The sequence below is a fragment of the Pomacea canaliculata genome, linkage group LG9 (genome assembly GCF_003073045.1).
Source record: "Pomacea canaliculata isolate SZHN2017 linkage group LG9, ASM307304v1, whole genome shotgun sequence".
Classification (NCBI taxonomy): domain Eukaryota; kingdom Metazoa; phylum Mollusca; class Gastropoda; order Architaenioglossa; family Ampullariidae; genus Pomacea; species Pomacea canaliculata.
This window is the reverse complement of record NC_037598.1, coordinates 22,452,723-22,464,582: the sequence shown is the minus strand read 5'-3', so window position 1 is coordinate 22,464,582 and position 11,860 is coordinate 22,452,723. Positions and strand designations below refer to the sequence as shown.

The 11,860-nt window shown below is 39.5% G+C and overlaps 1 protein-coding gene across 6 annotated transcripts in view; it reads right to left on the bottom strand.

Moving 5' to 3' along the window:
* LOC112571409 (muscle calcium channel subunit alpha-1-like) overlaps positions 1 to 11,860 on the bottom strand; it is a 118,601-nt gene that overhangs the window by 4,801 nt on the left and 101,940 nt on the right. For 4 of the 6 annotated variants that reach the window (XM_025250340.1, XM_025250334.1, XM_025250335.1 and 1 more), the window contains 6 exons: positions 11,503 to 11,742; positions 10,685 to 10,871; positions 8,680 to 8,809; positions 6,931 to 6,981; positions 6,382 to 6,563; positions 3,118 to 6,089 (listed from right to left, as the gene is read on the bottom strand). In XM_025250340.1, the coding sequence (XP_025106125.1) occupies positions 5,724 to 6,089; positions 6,382 to 6,563; positions 6,931 to 6,981; positions 8,680 to 8,809; positions 10,685 to 10,871; positions 11,503 to 11,742 (1,156 nt within the window). In that variant the 3' untranslated portion in view covers positions 3,118 to 5,723. Of the gene's footprint in view, positions 1 to 3,117; positions 6,090 to 6,381; positions 6,564 to 6,930; positions 6,982 to 8,679; positions 8,810 to 10,684; positions 10,872 to 11,502; positions 11,743 to 11,860 lie in introns of those variants that run through there. The other 2 variants (XM_025250339.1, XM_025250338.1) reach the window with 2 other exon arrangements.

Genomic DNA, 11,860 nt, shown 5'->3' with positions numbered 1-11,860 from the left:
CCTCAGGCCTGAACACTACAATCATATCATGCAGACCCTCCACTCTTCTGGTGGGCATTTGCTAACATCTAACATGTGGCAAATAATTCTTAAACATATCTAATACAACATCCCTATTACTGAATACATCATTATTTTTGAGCTATCCACTACACCTGCAATCAACAGGGTTCATTATACCTGCAATTACATACTCTTCAAAAAGTGACCTATGTAGCCATTATCACTGTCGGCCTGGCAATTCTGTACCAGCAATATTACCTATAAAGCACCTACACATGCATAACTTGAGATGCTCAATACTGTTAGAAGAACCCACATCCAGATATTTATAGACAGCCAAGGATGCTGATAACAGACTTGCATGCCTGAAAGTACAGACTGTTCAACAAATCATAAAATTCTGACAGACACACATGCTGAAATTAGTCCCACATGCTAGAATTAGGGTCTCACATTCCTTGAACTGCAGGCACTTCCACATGCTTGGATTGTGTGTTTTGACACATGCCTGGAAAAAGACATCTCTGCAAGACTGGGATCAAAGATGTGTGACATGCTTGGTGTGTTTAAACATTTGTTGGCAGACTATAGACTACAGTCCTAGTCCAGGAGACAACTGTCACCATGTTTGAATGAGCTGTAAGTAAATCAGCAAAATGCAAGTACACTTGAATAAAACCCTTTGACATATATAACAGGAACCAAAATTATCAAACCACACAAGTTGACTTAAAACCTTCACCAACTATAGTACATGAAATACAACCAACACCAGCAGAAATGATGATGATTGTACCTTCCATCTACTGTTTATTTACGAACAACCCAGCACAGGTGACCCGAGAATGCAAAAGTTGCATGTGGGTACCCCATCAAATATCATGAAGAATGCAGCATACAGCTCTGGTCAGTCCAAACCAGAAGAACCTAACAAGTTTAACCTCTTCAGACCCACCCATGGTCAACATTTATTAACTTCCTTGTTTTTATTTTTTAACAGACAACTGATTGCTCATATGGTCTAAAATGCATTATCTACTTGTACAGCCTCAAATTTCAATATGAAAAAATAAAATTAATGAAATGTGTTACTCTGGAGCATCTGTAGAACTTGCTTTAATGGTTGAAATTGGAAAAAAAAAATTAAGCATTAATGGGTTAATCACATTGCATTTCACTAAGCACAGCAAAGTGCTCAGTCTTGGAAACCTTCTTGCAATATTCTGTCATCATCACTGCCATCCCAGAGTTAAACAAGTAAATCCCCTCAATCCATGCAGCAGTGTAACTCACTGTATGCAAAGCCACAACAACTCTTGTCATCAATGTCTCTACCAAGCCATTACCTGTGGCAGGTGACCTGACAACTAGCACTGCCTGTGACTGAGGTCTCGTCTGGCTTTTATACCATGCTTGTATATTTCCTTCCCCTTTTAACCCATCATAAAATAAACTGCATAAATCCTAAAGTCATACTTCAAAAAGAAGAATGCAAACATAATCCAGGTAGTTTGAGTTTTTTTCTTTGTTTGCCAGTGCCCTAAAAACTGATGCTGGATGTAATTAAATTCTGTCAATTTTACTTCAGCAATCAGGATCTTAAAAAAGAAAAACCAGCAATTTTTTTTCCAGCCTATTTACAAACAAGCAGCACTTTCAGGTACTTACTACCAGCAAAATGGATTTCTAGATAAAAATTATAAATATGACCTATGGTGCAACATCTCCCCGTCAGAGAGAATCACAAGATACAGTGAGGAAAACCAAAACACTTTAGAAACCAGAATAATGTCTATGAACAATCACCCAATCATTCATACATGAACAGTTTGGAGATAAATTATAAACAAAATGAACACTTAAATACAGAATTATTGAGAGGTATGTGATCATATCTGAATCACATTTCATCTTTCACATTTCTGAACAAGAATGTCAATGCCGGAAGATGAAGCAGCTTTGGTGAATGAAAGACTTTGTGGTATGGACATGAGGGTACAGTCTACTAAATCTCCTAGAAGCTACTCAATAAACCACTGACAGATTGGACACATTACTGGTGGTTAAACATGCGACTGCTTGCACACACAGCAACTTCCTGACCACAGCCTGAATCTGAGGTCCATCAACTTTGTACCCATGCCAGAGACCAAAAGAAAAAACACTAGTGAAAGAGGGCTTTAAAAAATGGCAGACATAAAAATTAATTCCTGATTTAGTCACTCTACTAGGCCATATTTGCCAATAACTTGTTTGCCTTCAGAAGCTAAAATGCACCTCTTCTGAAATAATAATTTGATTTGTATAGTGCTTTTCCCCACTATTAAAGATACTGCTGATACTAGAGATTTTTGTGTTGACAGTGGCTGTGAAAGGTTGGTACTGCACAGGTTTTATTTCAATAGTTCATATTAAAGGTTAAGCTGCAGTGCTTGGAGTTTTTAGAAACTGAACCAGTGTACCCTGACAAGTACACAGGGTTCCCAGGGATCAGGGATGGTGCCAAAAAAGGACCTTAAAAGGACCTTTCATGCATTCGTAAGGACCTAAGTGACAGTCATCAATGCTTAAGTTTTTCTCTTGTGTGGTCGGAAAGATGTATTATTTATGAATCTGTGGTCTTCTCTATGTTCTCAAATACATGTATTTCTAGTAATAAATAATCAAAGAGTTAATTTTGATGCCTGTCTGCCATATTTAGATTAGATAACTTAAAAAGTGTCCTTAGCGCGCTGATAACATACACCGTTAATGTTCCAAGTTTTCTAGAAATCTAAGTAATAATAATTGCAAAACCTGAAAGCCATTCTTTGGTGTAATACAAAAGTCAGTTCACTTGTCTCTCTCTCGCACACACACTCTAACGGGAAGAGAGAGAGAAATAGAGCTATGCACAGTAGTACTAGAAGATCAAAGTTCAAGAAAGAGTAAGTTTCTAAAGACCTTTTGAAAAAAGAGTGTTTTTTGCGAATACGGAAGGGCAACTAGTGTTGTACAGATGTGTAGACCAAACATGCGGCGAAAAATCGTCGGTATTTTGCGCCAAAGTCGACTCCGGAAATAAATTTGTGGTAATATTTTATCGATAAAAGGACTTAAAAGGGTCACAGAGAAAATGTAAGGACCTGTGTGAGAATTTGAAAGGACCGCATGGCAAATAAAAGGACTTAAAAGGCCTTTCGGCGAAAATTCAATATAAAAGGACTTAAAAGGACCTTGCAAGGACCTGGGAACCCTGGTACAGTAGATAATGAACTTTATCACTGTCTTTTCTGATAAATAGGAATACATCAATTCTCATTTTACCTCTTACTGCACAAACACATACCTTTGTTTATTGGATACACAGTGACATGTGTAATACAGCTACAGAAAAAACTAGACAAGCTTTTGTGACTATAATGCTTTGTGCTTGGTGAATGCTGTTGTGATTCTGTTCCTGTGCTTAGTTCAACGAAGCAGTGTTTTTTAAAGAAATAATGTGTCCAGATATAAATTAAATGGACTAAGGCTTAGCTGGAAATGAATGCTACTGGCTGTTGGTGTGGACAGCAATGATGCTGGAGAATTGCTCAGGACAAGCAGACCTAATAATACCTTTATACTCTCAGTGCACTGCTTGATAGCAGTTTCCATTACGTCAAACAATATGGAGACATTCATTGCACACAGAACTCATAAAAGCACCCCAGGCATTACAAATGGAAGTCCTTTGATAGTTTTGACACAAGTGAAATTCATTTTCTTCCTTCTTGTCCTCAGGAAAAGAAATCTACTTGACTGGCTTTTTCAACTAATGAATAAACTGCATCTCATTGTATTGTATACTATATGCCTGCTGCCTGAAAAAATGTTTCACTGAAATTCGGAATAGTGTCAGTCTTGTGCTCATGATCACAAGACGGACTAAGAAGGGATGTCTGACAATAAACAACAGAAACATGACTTGCTTTCTTCTGTGACTAGAATCATGTGTATCAAAAGATAAAAAGAGCAATGTGAGATTTGGTGATCAGCCACTCTGGTACAGAAAGTTATCTGAATATCACAGTCCTCGAAAAGAAATCTCTTTCAGAACAAGCATCTTCACCGAACTGTGTATAATAAAATCTTGTTTCTTGCAATTAGGCACAATATTGCACAGACGGCCACACAATTCCTACTCCATGGAATACTGGTACTTCACAATAACCATCAACAAATGATTAAAAAATCATTTACAAATTTTTGCCAGACATAACAGGTAAGTCAACAAAATTTGTTGAGGAAGTATAGTGGCTGCTGAGTCCTAACTTACAAAAATAGTCGGTGCAGAAAGATGATTACTTCAAGAATGTCCCGTAAGTGCACACAGGAATGACTGAAAAACGCCATGAGTTAAAATAAGTAGAGTTTAACAGATAATAAACAGCAACAGAACATGAGTTCTACACCAAAAGGTCTTGCCACTTACAGGTGTCCAGCTGTTTGACAAGACTGCTAACAGTAAATGAGAATCCCTACTCCCACCAAACAATAGTCAAAATCCCAAAACCAAAAAGACACTCATCAGATATGTGAGGGTGCCCAAATGTCTGTAGAGTGACTGCAATGGAAGGGTGTCATGCACAGAAACCAGGAAAACATGACAACAATAACATATATGTACACCATGCCATCTCTGGGCAATTTGTTGAATAGATTTGTTCTCTTACATATCAAAGTAATCAAACGGCAATTCAACTCAGATCTTTTTTCTCGATGCTTTTACATTTCTGAAGAGTATAAATAAAGACAAAACACATCAAAAGTACAACTGACCAGAAAGTGTATGGCCCAAGCAAGATTAAAATGATGAAGTGAAAACAAAACAGGCTGCTTTTAGTTACTTTTTTTGCCCTTTGCTCAGCTTGGTCCAAAGTCTGAGACATAAAAACTTGCAATCTTGCATGCTGTTCATATCAATAGCATACAACATGTTAGCATATGCATCATACAAGCAAGTAATGTTTGTGTCACACCATGTGTCATGCTTGGCTTAAAGACCAGTAGGGCAGTATGCTATGCCAAAAGCAGCAGTACCAGTTCTGGATGCTGGTATTCTTGTATTTAAATGGCGCACAAAGCTCTATGTACAGGCTTTTCCTTTTCAAGAGAACAAGATGGGACAGAAAGACATAAAAAGGCAGATACATAGACAGTTAAAAGGGTACACAAGACAGGAGGCGAACGAGGCAAACCAGAACCAGCTGGTTTTGTCAAAATGCACTCTCTCTGAAAGAAAAATCCTGGGCTACCAAGGTTAGGCCTTGACGAACCTTTCCTCGGGAGTTGACAAGCATCGCTTGAGACTGCACCTTCGTATCTCACTTGAGGGGGATGGAAAAGTTAAAATGCCAACAAGAACACATCTCTCTTGTAACAGTTGCTGCCCCCAACCCCTCTCCCCCAACAGCCATCTTATAACTGTTGCCAGGAGACCAAACTACTGGCAACACTAGCTTGCTTGTGACTGCACAAAACATTGTACTGTGACAGGCATTGGCAAGCTGGCAGGTAGGTAGTCATCAAGTAGAAGACAAAGAGGATGACCCATGCACAATCTGGTGTTCAAACATCTACATGCACACAGGCACACATGCATGTTGCACACGAACACAACGGCCACTGCAATTTCTGGCAACACACAAGCAGGTCAAGCCTGCAGGTTAGCTGCACACAGAGGCCGCATGAAGCCAGGGCTATAAGGTAGTGGTGACTTGTACCAAATTATCTTGTCGAGAGTCGCCAGAGTCTGTCTGTGTTGGCGACGTTGGGGCTGCAGCTCGTGGTTGCGACAGTGGACGCTGTCGATGGTGCAAGGAAGGGGCTGTATCAGCAGGGCTGGTGGGAGAATACTGATTGTAGTCTCTGAGCTCCTGGCCACTAAAGCCACCAACATGCTGGTAATAGGCTGGGTGCTGTTGTAAGGCCTCATGCTGTGACTGACGGATGAGGGCCCGGGCTGCAATCTCCATCTCCTCTTGTGTCATGTCTGTAGCATCCTGCAACTCTTGCTGCAAAAACTTTGGATCCACATAACCTTGAAGACCCTCAGCCTGCAGGATCTATGCACACACACAAAAGAACAATTAACAACCCATAACAATCACTTTCTCCCCCTGTTTCCCATCTCACTAACAAACAAATAAGGTGACCTTTTTTAATACTGTGTGAAGATTAGCATATAGTGAAAACAGTGCAAGCTCATAATTATGCCAATTAAGTACCTTTTTTCCAGATGTCTAATTTTGATTTTAGTGCTTTCCTCCCCAACTCAAAAATTATACATATTTATAAATACTATCAAAAAATAAAGCATGATGCAAATGATCATTGTTATGCGAACTGGCCACAAACCTTCGCTACTAAGCTTTCTGCACTGCTGCGACGATGCTGAGCATTGGACTGGCGATACTGCGACTGCACATGGTCTGGAATGACCAAGGGCCCACGCTCTAAGCTCCGATGAAGCTGTCCATGCAGTCCTGGAATGGTGTCCGAGTCACTGCGTCTATGCTTAATCTGAGGCTCTTCTTGCCCTATAAACATAACATTCCCCACGTACAGAGATTCTTTTTTCATTCCTTCTTCCTAATGTTTACTGGACATACCAACATAATGATTTGATACTCATGAAGGAATCTGCATCAAAGATTGTGAAAAGCTTCTAGTTACTATTTAGTGTAATTAATTAAGTTTTGTAGGTGATGCCAAACATATATATGCTCTATCCACATATACTTTAAAAAACCTGTAAGATGTTGGCCAGTCTACTTTTGCCATACATTTACTACAGAAACAATCCTGCAAGTTTCTGGCCAGTCTACTTTAGCCAAATGTCATGTTTGTCAAGTCAACATCAACGCTTACTACAGCAACAATCATGTGCATTGACAAACTACCTACCTGGCTCTCTGTTTCTTCCCAGATTTCGGAAGAAGTTGACCAGCTTGCCACCTAGTCACACAGTCAACGCATGTTAGTCATCAGGAACTTTACACACACACACACAAACTTTTCAAACGTGGATCAGCAGCAAGTACTGGACTTATTTCCTTAAAAAAATAAGGAAGCTGCTGCCTGACTCATATCATTGTATCTGTGTCAGCTCATATGCAGCAACTTACACTCACAAACATGAATGTACAAAGCATGTGTACTGCCATTTTAACCTATCAGAATAATTTGGTAAAATGTACAAGTCTTGTACCATTGGGAGCAGATAACTGTAGGTAAGTGGGAACAACATGTGGAAAATAGAGCACCCCAAAAACTTTCCCTTCTGCCACCTTTGACCTTTACTAATAAATCAGGTACCCAATGTGCAGGGTGGGAAGAAGGAGTTTTCCAGTCATGGCCTTGGAAAGCTTCAAACAGACACCTGCTGCTTTTAAGCTGAGTGCATTAACTCTTGCCAAGAGTGTGCTGACATCCACATAAAGTATAATGTACAGAGAGAAGCCAATCAGAAATGTTGCTAATTACTGACAGCAAAGAAATACTGTAATTATTACTACATGTAGATACACTTCTGTAACTTATATGCATACCTAACTTGAGGTATTTGGAAAGAAAGAGAGTTGACACTTTTTAACCATAAAAGTACTGCTTAATTATGTTTGCTAATGCATCTGACTAATGTATCCAGCATAGAATATATCAACAGCACTCTATGGCAGATATGACCAGCTCCTCCCCATACTCCCTTCAATTTTTTTTTCTTTTCCATTATTATATTCAATCACTATATCTCTAAGACACTGATGCTTAATCTTCCTTGAGACATTTTGTTTAATCACTGTCTCTAGCACACCAATTTTTTTTTTGTATTTATCATCCACAGCTACTCTTGGCTGGAGATGGTGGCTGGCTGCTTGATGTGAGGTCTTAGTGACAGTAAGGTTTTGTGATGAGTTTCTTTCACATCCTCTGTCCAACATCCGCAGGGGTGTCCTCAGCCACAGCATCTTTCAGTGTCGACTCTGTGGTGGCTGGTTGACTGGCAACCTGATCAAGTGACTAAACCACTTAATTCTTTCTAGCTGGATGTGCTGGTGGACTGTGTGGCCTCAACCATTGCTCAGATTGTTTTGTTTCTGACCATGTCACTTTCAGTCTTGTTAGCTGCCCATCTGAGAAATCTCATTTTATGTTGCTATTATCTCTCTAGAGGATTGGTCAATGCCCACGTCATGCACTAATGTGTTAGTGTTGGCATTAATACTGAGCCAATTACCTGTATGTTAGTCTACACTGGGATTGTGGCATAAAGAGTGCGTCCAACTGGTAGCTGACTTTTTTTTTTACTGAATGTGGGTCCGTTTCTCTGCCAATCTTTCCATCTCTGTACAAATGCTGCCAAGATATTTCAATGCTGATATTTCTCTGAGTGGTGTTCAAAATGCCTGTTATTTCTACTGACTGTCATGACTTGTGTCTTCTTTGTGCTGATTCGCAATTAGTAGGCCTTTCATGTTCTGTTTAGACGGTTCACTTTTTATGCTGTTTGTTATCGAGACTATAAAATCAATTACAAAAGCACAACGTGAGGAAAACTGACTCTTTCTCAAAACTGCTTAAAGTAAATGACACAGAACAAGTTAACCCATGAGGGGCTTTGCAAAAGGTAGATGAAAATCACATAGAGGCTCTTACCTGGGGAAAGGTAAGGTCCCTGACCATCACCTGGTATTGCACCTGGGGAACCTGGTGGGATCTGGACTGCATTACCCATGCTGAGTGGTCGTTGTGCTCCTTCTGGTGTCAGTCTGGCCACTGCCATTGCCTGCATTCAAGGAGAAAGTTTAATGACCGTACTAAGTGAAGTTATCTCCCTTTATTAATCACCTTAACTAATGTCACTGGGAAGAAGTTAGTTATTCACCATTCATACGTAAAAACCCAACTGTATTGTGCAACTGAACGTAGCTGCTGTCTAGATGCTATGTAACTGCTGTCTTCCTCACCATTAGGTTTTGTGCTTTGTTTTTAACCTTGATGCTTTTGCTTTGAAACTCATTATTTCATCATAGAAACATACCTTAACTAGTTTAGTGAAAAAACTACACAGTCAAAAACAATTGATTTCTTTTTTTCTTTTTTACTAAGAACTGCAGCCATTTGTCAAACTGAATATTTATTTCTACAACAGAAAATCTTAAACAATATAATTATGTACCATATTTGTTACAAGTATTTAAACTTAAAAAAAAAAAGAGCACTGTGAAATACACCTTTACTTTCATTTTAAAAACCCTATAGACCATGAAATGTGTACAACATAACTCTTACACAACGTAAAATATAAATAAATAGTAAATTCCACTCAAAAATATTGCAGTCTGGTTAAGGGAGAAAATTTGCATTTGCACTGCAGGCTCAGCTGAACCCAAATTGAAACTCAAACTCATGTTATGCCATGCTCCACTCAAGGTCACAGTTGTGCAAAATGCAGGATATGTTAAGTCCTCTCAAGCCCATTAAATGAGATTTAAAAAAAGTATGTCTTGCTGATTTGTTGAATATTTTCAGACTTAGCTCGGTCTTGAATAATTCTCAATACCAGTAAATGTAAGGTACAAATACAATCAACCAAAAGTTGTTTATCCCCACCATCCATCACCTTTCCATATTCATGCAAATGAAGATGCATGCGTGTGCACAAACGTATTTCACTTATTGTGCAGCAGACACAGGCTTTCATACCAAAGGGATATTTGCTAGGGAAACTGTAGAGTCATCAGGAAATCACAGTAAAGAAGAGTGTTGCATAGCACAAAGTGACGCACAGCTGCTGAAGAATGAGATTTTACCCACACCTATATCAGGTAAAATATGAGATCTTACACAACTCTAACAGTGCTACACCTTACATGTAACTGAAGCAAAATTAGGTCACCCACAACTGTCAGCATTTTATATGTAAAGCTGCAACACTAGATCATCTCAAAGAGCTGAAAAAAATACTAGAATTACAACTGTGATAAAGCTTTGATGATTAATCTCTATGGACAAGATATCTGTGGAGAAGTCTTGATGGCAGTTAATAGTAAATTTGCTGTGCACATTCTAAATTAACTACAAGAGATTACTGTGATTACAAGCACTGTGATGAAAGAATGACATCAGGAGACAGAAAAATGCAGTAATAAATTAAAAAGCCAGAGCTCCTTTGTCTTAAACTTTATCAACAGATAACTAGCCAACCCTTCTAATATCAGATAGCTCTGTTCCCCTTTCTAAAGTCCTTGCTGATCACATGCCCCTTTCTTAAGCCCTTCTGCTGATGATTTGCACTTTCCCTAGATCCTGTCAGACGAACACTTAAGTGGAGAATGCAGCCACTGTAAAGTGCCATAAAGTCCTTTGTTGCTATGATACTTACAAGTTATGAAATATTTTTAGGAGGAAATGGTATGAAGCAGTGTTTTGCAGCTGACAGATGGAGAAGACCTACCTCTTGCTGAGTGAAACAAGTGCTATGCAACATTCTCCTGCTGTTAACAACTCAAAAAGAACCACAGCAAAATAATCTGGCTAAAACACCTTTCGCAAACCCATTCTTAACGGAATTAAAATCATGTGCAGGAAGAAGCAAGGGAGGCAAAGTGGTCAGGAAGTGAAGCCCAGCGCAGGTGCAGGGGGTCAATTGATGGAGTACCTGGTTTACCTGACTTTGGGCCAGACGAAGCGGCTGGCCCACCTTGCGCATGAGTGGGTTCTCATCGGAATCTTGCTTGCCAATGCATGCCAGTTTGAATGAGTGCCCACGGCGACTGAGCTTGCGGGCTGGTGTGGGAGAAGGTGGAGTGCGCTCACGTTCGTAGTCACTGTCTTCTTGTGGAAGACTGGAAAGACCAATAGAATTGCCCTAGGTTCTAAGAGTATTATCAAATGCAAGTTATCAGAAACTAAAGCAATTAAAACTACCACACATCAAAAATAGAAATAAAAAATATAAGTGCTCAAACTACAAAAACCAATCAAATGATGTCCTTTATCCTTTCATCAAAACAAGTGAATGTTGTCTGGTGTACACGTGCTTAAATAGGGCTGATTATATTTTTACATTCCAGACCAGAATGAACACAGGCAGCCTCTTCTTGTGAAACTTGCATATTTCAGGCGCAGAAGCGCACAAGATGATACAAGTCAAAATAGCAAACATTAGGAAGTCTATCTGACAGGTCCAGTCTACATATTATGGTGGGGACAAAGCATAAATAAAATATGGCATCTTAGTCACACTGATAGTGGACACAAAACTCAAGTTTTATTTTGTTATTTGGCCAGGATCCAGACAGCCCTTTGTGCACAAACTTTTCTTTGGCATATTTCCCTCACCAGAGGAAACTTTACTGCCTAAAATAAACAGATGACTACCTAAGAGAAGCTAACTGTAAAGAGATGTCGTTAATCTTCTTGCCTTTCCCTCTATTGTCCACCACATTATAAGGCATGCAAAGGGCAGCAACTCACTCTCTGTATACATAGATATCTCGCTTCTTGCCCTGTTCAGGTGGCCCAGGGTGCACTACACTGTTTGGAATGATGGGGTCTGTGGGAGGCTGGGGGGATGGAACTGGAATGGGGGTCCAGGCATCCCCCAGTTTGGAACCCTCCTCTTCTTCCTCATCTGCAGCCTCTTCAGGTTCCTCTTCCTCTCCTTGTTGCAAAGTAATCTGTGACGGTAATTTTTCCTCCTCCTTTGATCTCTCACTAAAAGGAGACAAAACAGAAATAACAAAACAGATTAACTTCTGCACACAAATTCCCTTTTGAGATAGCAAGAATTGTGCTGAACATTCACATGTGTCCTTTTTATTTTTTAAAATAT